Source organism: Hypomesus nipponensis, chromosome 7 (genome assembly GCF_054491055.1).
Source record: "Hypomesus nipponensis isolate SF chromosome 7, ASM5449105v1, whole genome shotgun sequence".
Classification (NCBI taxonomy): domain Eukaryota; kingdom Metazoa; phylum Chordata; class Actinopteri; order Osmeriformes; family Osmeridae; genus Hypomesus; species Hypomesus nipponensis.
This window is the reverse complement of record NC_140367.1, coordinates 207501-215000: the sequence shown is the minus strand read 5'-3', so window position 1 is coordinate 215000 and position 7500 is coordinate 207501. Positions and strand designations below refer to the sequence as shown.

The 7500-nt window shown below is 48.0% G+C and overlaps 1 protein-coding gene across 3 annotated transcripts in view; it reads right to left on the bottom strand.

The window, feature by feature from the left end:
* Positions 1–7500, bottom strand: part of LOC146276222 (pleckstrin homology domain-containing family A member 5-like) — a 49229-nt gene that overhangs the window by 27044 nt on the left and 14685 nt on the right. For all 3 annotated transcript variants that reach the window (XR_014762438.1, XR_014762439.1, XM_084701423.1), the window contains exon 4: positions 6535–6639. Coding sequence is in view for 1 of the 3 variants with exons in the window: in XM_084701423.1 (XP_084557549.1) it covers positions 6535–6639 (105 nt within the window). In the remaining 2 variants the exon portion in view is untranslated. The remainder of the gene's footprint in view (positions 1–6534; positions 6640–7500) is intronic.

Below are 7500 nucleotides of genomic sequence, written 5' to 3'. Positions count from 1 at the left end.
GATAAAACACACACATACACACAGACAGATAAAACACACGCACAGATAAACACACACTCCAGAGGAAGAGACATGGAATGCATTTGAACATTCTTCACATGGCTGCCATGACTCAGAATAACCTGATGACAAGCTGCACAGTTATTCATGATGCTTCCTGATGATTGGCCTTGGATAATGTGTGTGCTTGTGTGTCACAGATTTCCCCAACAACAATGCAGACATAAATCTGTAGTGTAAAAAAAATGTAGTGGTCTCTAAGTGTACCACCCTAATGTCTTCTGCTAGCCACAGGTGGACCCATGTCATTGTCCAGGAGCAGTTTACAAAACATGCAAAGGATCATGGGTAATAGGTGGATGTGTCAGTGACTTCATCTACAGTCAACATACAGCCATGGCAACATACATCTAGCCATGGAGCTAGAACCCAGCCAATCAGCAAGTAGCTAGAACCCAGCCAATCAGCATGTAGCTAGAACCCAGCCAATCAGCATGTAGCTAGAACAGAACCCAGCCTATCAGCTAGAATCCAGCCTATCAGCTAGAATCCAGCTTATCAGCTAGAACCCAGTCTATCAGCTAGAATCCAGTCTATCAGCTAGAACCCAGTCTATCAGCTAGAACCCAGTCTATCAGCTAGAACCCAGCCTATTAGATATCTGTGTTACAGAGGTGATGTTTGTGCTACTCCTTCCTCAGGGCTGAAGCAAGTCAGTTACATAACAGCTACAGCATCTCTTCTGCCCTTTCTATCTCTCCTCTCCTCCCATCCCCCTCCCTCCCCTCTCCATGCTCCATCACTTCACAAGTTGGTCTAACAACCTCGCTGTGACAAATTAGACCAATTACTGCGTGTGTCTGAGGGCTGGTTGTATGTTAGAGAACGCAGGGTGAGCTGAGAGTGGAGGAATAGAGATGAGGGAGGGAGAGAGAGGGACAGAGAGAGACAGAGAGGGAGGAGAGGGAGGGAGCTGAACGGGAGAGGACACACGCGGGCGCGAACCGACACTCATATTTGCAGCCAGGCTTTTTAGTAATACATTATCATTCAGCAAATCCAGCCAACAATCTAACAAAACTGCCAAAACCTTCGTTTAGAAATTAAACAATAACCTTCTCATTAATAAACATGTATTCTGCGGACATTTCACTTAGTTGAAAACCCGTCACCTCGTGAACACTTGTTGCCTATACCGTTATTAAAGAGCTACTATCAACCGTCAATCATATCCGGTGACTCATCGCTTAAAAACTATGGAAAACGACGTCTCACAGGCACTGATGTCATTCTCATTCAGACTCTAAATGTATTCTCCTGCATGTTTACTCACGAGTCCGAATCTTGCGAAGCTGCAGGAGGAAACCGTATAGACGGGTGCGGAACCGGAGCGATACCACCGATGTGTCCAGATGTGGACTCCAGTTGAGCGGCGCGTTCGCCCAATCTCCAGCTCGCTCCCGCGACCATTTTCCGCGCGTAACCGTCCGTGCTAGAAACGGTGGCGGAGCACGGCGTGCTCTTGTCAGAGATACAACCCGGATGTCATAATTGTCATTCTGTGTGATCGGACTGCTCGCACTCCACTGACTTAAAAGTGATTTCATGGGCACGGAAAGAAACATGAAATGCTGCTGATGGAGGAGGGCGGAGGCAGCGCGTGCGTAGCCCTGTGGCGTTTGGGGAACAGGAGCGTGATAGGGGTAGAGTGACTGATTGGCGGACCTTCACACAGACGACAGTCCTATTCTACACGGGAAGTAGTTTCCAGCCCTAGCCTTCGCGTGCTGCCTACTCCACCCACGGATGGAGCGCTGGGTAACTATGCACAGCAATAACAAGCAACATGCCCTGTGGCCGCTCTCCTCTGGTTATCTGTGGGAGCATCCCTTCAACAGAGAAAGAGAGGGCAGAGCCACAGGGGACCGTGCAGTGATGAGAGATACCTTTATTGGGCAGTTAGAACTACCAGCCAACCAAGCCGTCTCACCACACCAAACCCTTTATATCAAGACAACACCACTTCACTTACAACTTCCACACAATATTAGTTCCTCATCAAACCAAAAATAGTGCAGTGCAGGGATATGAGAGAGAGAGAGAGAGAGAGAGAGAGAGGGAGGGAGAGAGTGAGAGAGAGAGAGACAGACAGACAGAGAGAGAGAGAGAGAGAGAGAGAGAGAGAGAGAGAGAGGGAGGGAGGGAGGGAGAGGGAGAGAGAGAGGGGGAGAGTTCTCTTAGACTCTGGTCTGGAAAATCATGTATTCTGTATCTCTGGTCTGCGGAATATCTAGGGTTCTATATGCTATGAGGAGGAGAGCTGAGCCAGACTGTGAGGTGCAGAAGAGGGGGAGAAGAAAGAAGGGAGACAAACGAGGAGAGAGACGTAGGAGAGAGACAGAGGAGAGAGACGTAGGAGAGAGACGTAGGAGAGAGACATAGGAGAGAGACATAGGAGAGAGACAGAGGAGAGAGACAGAGGAGAGACAGAGGAGAGACAGAGGAGAGAGACGTAGGAGAGAGACGTAGGAGAGAGACAGAGGAGAGAGACGTAGGAGAGAGACAGAGGAGAGAGACAGAGGAGAGACAGAGGAGAGAGACGTAGGAGAGAGACAGAGGAGAGAGACGTAGGAGAGAGACAGAGGAGAGAGACGTAGGAGAGAGACATAGGAGAGAGACAGAGGAGAGAGATGTAGGAGAGAGACAGAGGAGAGAGACAGAGGAGAGAGACGTAGGAGAGAGACAGAGGAGAGAGACAGAGGAGAGACAGAGGAGAGACAGAGGAGAGAGACGTAGGAGAGAGACGTAGGAGAGAGACAGAGGAGAGAGACGTAGGAGAGAGACAGAGGAGAGAGACAGAGGAGAGACAGAGGAGAGAGACGTAGGAGAGAGACAGAGGAGAGAGACGTAGGAGAGAGACAGAGGAGAGAGACGTAGGAGAGAGACATAGGAGAGAGACAGAGGAGAGAGATGTAGGAGAGAGACAGAGGAGAGAGACAGAGGAGAGAGACGTAGGAGAGAGACAGAAGACAGAGACAGAGGAGAGACAGAGGAGAGAGACAGAGGAGAGAGACAGAGGAGAGAGACGTAGGAGAGAGACGTAGGAGAGAGACAGAGGAGAGAGATGTAGGAGAGAGACAGAGGAGAGACAGAGGAGAGAGACATAGGAGAGAGACAGAAGACAGAGACAGAGGAGAGACAGAGGAGAGAGACAGAGGAGAGAGACAGAGGAGAGACAGAGGAGAGAGACGTAGGAGAGAGACAGAGGAGAGAGACGTAGGAGAGAGACAGAGGAGAGAGACGTAGGAGAGAGACAGAGGAGAGAGACAGAGGAGAGAGACAGAGGAGAGACAGAGGAGAGAGACAGAGGAGAAATACAGAGGAGAGACAGAGGAGAGAGACGTAGGAGAGAGACAGAAGACAGAGACAGAGGAGAGAGACAGAGGAGAGACAGAGGAGAAATACAGAGGAGAGAGACAGAGGAGAGACAGAGGAGAGACAGAGGAGAGACAGAGGAGAAATACAGAGGAGAGAGACATAGGAGAGAGACAGGAGGGAGAGGAGAGACCATGCTTCTGCAGGCCTCATTGAAGCTCATTAGGTAGATTGATGTGTTTTGCCTACAGTAGTAGGCCTTGTACAATTTCTCCTCTCTGAAGTCAGACGAGCTTTTCGAACAATCGAACAATCCGGAATACAGATATGTTACTGGACTGGTTGAATACAAGTTACAAAACTCACCACACACACACACATACATACAGAGAATGAATCCCAGTTCTACCCTTGAAGGGTCTGCGCATTCAAGCAGTGATGATGTGTATCGTATGTGTGTGTGTGGATGGTATAATAAGAAATGTAGTCTATGGTGAGAATGTGTACATAGGTGTGGGGAGGAGAGGATGTGAGGAGTGGAGGGTATGAGGAGGAGAGGATATGAGGAGGAGAGGATATGAGGAGGAGAGGATGTGAGGAGGAGAGGATGTGAGGATGTGGTGAGGAGGATGTGCCCGCGTGTACTAGCAGATTACCATGCTCTACACACCAGATTACCATGCTCTACACACCAGATTACCATGCTCTACACACCAGATTACCATGCTCTACACACCAGATTACCATGCTCTACACACCAGATTACCATGCTCTACACACAAGGTTTGTCTGGGATGACACAGGGTGCAGCCTGGTTACCTGGGCAACAGGTGAGAGGATCTCTGTCGAATGACAATTGGAGGAGGGGGAGAGTAGAGGGGCAGAGGAGAGGAGAAGGGAGAGGAGATGGGGAAAGGAGAGGACGAGAGAGGAGAAGGGGAGAGGAGAGGGGGAGAGGAGAGTTTTTGTGTTCTGATCTGTTTCTATTCATTGTCACCAGTAAGGAACACAGAAACATTGATGTGTCTTTGCAAAGTTTCAGGCCTAAAAGCATGTGCTCTTTGTACGTGTGTGTGTATGAGAGAGAGAATGTGAGTGTGTGTGTGTAACCCTGGTAGTACCAGCCGTGTAGAACAGGACTCTCCTGAGGTTCAACAACAGAACACATGAATAATACAGAGAGCTGTTAAATAATGCTGTTGCTGAAGGCAGAGAGGACTAAGATTCGTTAAGGCTAGCTAGTTCTCCACCTGCACCAAGAGTTAGCTAGGGATAGTTAACTTTCTACCGGCACAAAAGTTAGCTGTCTACCTATACTGAGCACTCTCTTGTGTACTGTGTGGTAGTGTGTGGTACTGAGTCTCTCAGTATATCACACTCTCTTAAATGCCTTTAAATTATGCAAACTGTCTTTCTACAGCCACACAGCACACACACAGGTCAAATAAAGATTAGAAACACACACACACAGATAGGAACATACACACACAATAGATGGAGCCCATTTCAGCCACCCACACAATTTAGAAAAAACACTGACACACACAGAGGAACTCACGCGAACATATGCACACACACAAACAACAGGGTTTCCCACACATAGACTAAATTGTGTCGGTACGCCACAGAAACAACACCAGCAGCCACATATTGCGTTTCGTAAAAACATTTTTTTTAACACTATTTAGGCTAAAACACGCAGCGTATTCGTTCAACTGCATTTCCTTTCCCTGCTCTCCCTCCGTCTCTCTGTCACTCACGTGTCTTTCTCACAACACGCACACAGTCATAACGTCATCACACGTTAGCAACGATGCATACATACGCCGTTCTAGTTAGACTGACAGCTATATCAGCGAGCCTTCAGCATAAGTGCCTTAGCTAAAGGTCTAGGAAAGTTGAGGTCACTTTTCGCTAGGTACCCACGAACATGTTTTAAGCTTTCCCTTTGTTCTTTTGGTGAGAAGTCTCAGGAGCCAGCTACTTACCCGGCGTCATGGAGCCGACCAGTTAAATAGTTATTTAGCACTAGCGTTGCTACCTGCATACATGCAGAAATTATTTGTTTGTTATTGATAATTTTGTGAAGGTGTGAATCATTTTGGATTAATATTTAATATAATAAAGTTCTGTGTAACAAATTATTAACGAAGGAATTATTACAACCCCCCCCCCCCCACACACACACACACACACACACACAGGTACACAGAACAACACAAGGTCAGACTGGGCACTGAAATTCTTAAGACAAGACAGCAACAGTTAATCTGTGGGAAACACTGGACTGCTGGGCTACACATTTATTTAAGACATACAAACGTACAGATTAAAACAAACATAGAGATTAAGACAATATATATATATATATATATATATATATATATATTTGACTGTAATCCAGACCTATATAATCTACAAAATAATATGTCCAGATTAGTTTTGTGGGACTAGGGATTTAAAGCTTTCTTTATCTCTTTATCTCTTTCTCTCTCCTTTTAGCTCCCCCATCTTTTGTTCCTCTCTCACTCTTGCTCCTATTGTATCCTCCCTCTCTCTCCCCCTCTCTCCATCGCACTCTCTCCATTTCTCTCTCTCCAGCTCTCATCCATCTCCCAGATCTCCTATCCTGTCACACGCACACACACACATATACAGGAACCACAACCCACCTTTTGGGGTGAGCAGCCATGGAGAGGGAGGGTTATTCTCTCCTCCCAACAAAATGAAGTTGCAGTGCAACTGGGTCAGAACATGAGGACCAATACCAGCATCTGGCAGAACATACTGTATACACAGTGAGTGACCCTCTGCAGTGGACTGTATACACAGTGAGTGACCCTCTGCAGTGGACTGTATACACAGTGAGTGACCCTCTGCAGTGGACTGTATACACAGTGAGTGACCCTCTGCAGTGGACTGTATACACAGTGAGTGACCCTCTGCAGTGGACTGCAGCAACATTACAAAATGACTATCTGGGTCATCTGCTCATGCTGCAGAATGGAGAGACACATATACTCACTTATACACACACAGAGAGATATACACTTCAATACACACACACACTCGTACACACACACACACACACACACACACACTCATACACGCACTCATACACACATAAACACATAGAGAGATATACACACTAATACTCACACACAGAGTGACGTGCAGGCTGAAGCAGAGGGCAGCTGGGTTAGGCCGTATTGCCATGAGCCACCATACTCCAGGGTCTGGGTTGTCATGGTTACCAGTTTGCTTCTATCACAAAGACATACATACAAAGCGTACATGCATTTCCTACCTTTCTTAGTAAATCCATCCATTTGTCTGTCTTACACCACAACTTACCCTCACCTATGAATCACACGCCCCCCCTCAAACACACACAGATACATACACACACATACTGGAGGAGGGAGGGAGGGAGGGAGGGAGGGAGGGAGGGAGGGAGGGAGGGAGGGAGGGAGGGAGGGAGGGAGGGAGGGAGGGAGGGAGGGAGGGAGGGAGGGAGGGAGGGAGGGAGGGAGGGAGGGAGGGAGGGAGGGAGGGAGGGAGGGAGGGAGGGAGGGAGGGAGATAGAGAAACATGGAGAGAAAAGGTGATAGAGAGGGAGATATAGAAACAGAGGAGAGAAAGGATGAGAAATATATAGAGACAGAGATCAGTAAACAGAAACTCAGTTCTACACAGATCCGCTCCATACTGAGAATGTTACAATGTTATCAAGCTCAATGCTGCTCTCTGCTGGACACTGCTTGTTCTAACAGTACCAGACACAGGCACACACAGTCACACACTGCTGTCACACTCTGCTGTCACACTCTGCTGTCACACTGCTGTCACGATGCTGTCACACTGCTGTCACACTCTGCTGTCACGCTGCTGGCACTGCTGTTACACGCTGCTGTCACACTGCTGTCACATTCTGCTGTCACTCTCCTGTCACACTGCTGTTACACGCTGCTGTCACACTGCTGTCACATTCTGCTGTCACTCTCCTGTCACACTGCTGTCACACTCTTCTGTCACACACTGCTGTCACTCTCCTGTCACACTGCTGTCACACTCTGCTGTCTCACTCTGCTGTCACACACTGCTGTCACACTCTGCTGTCACTCT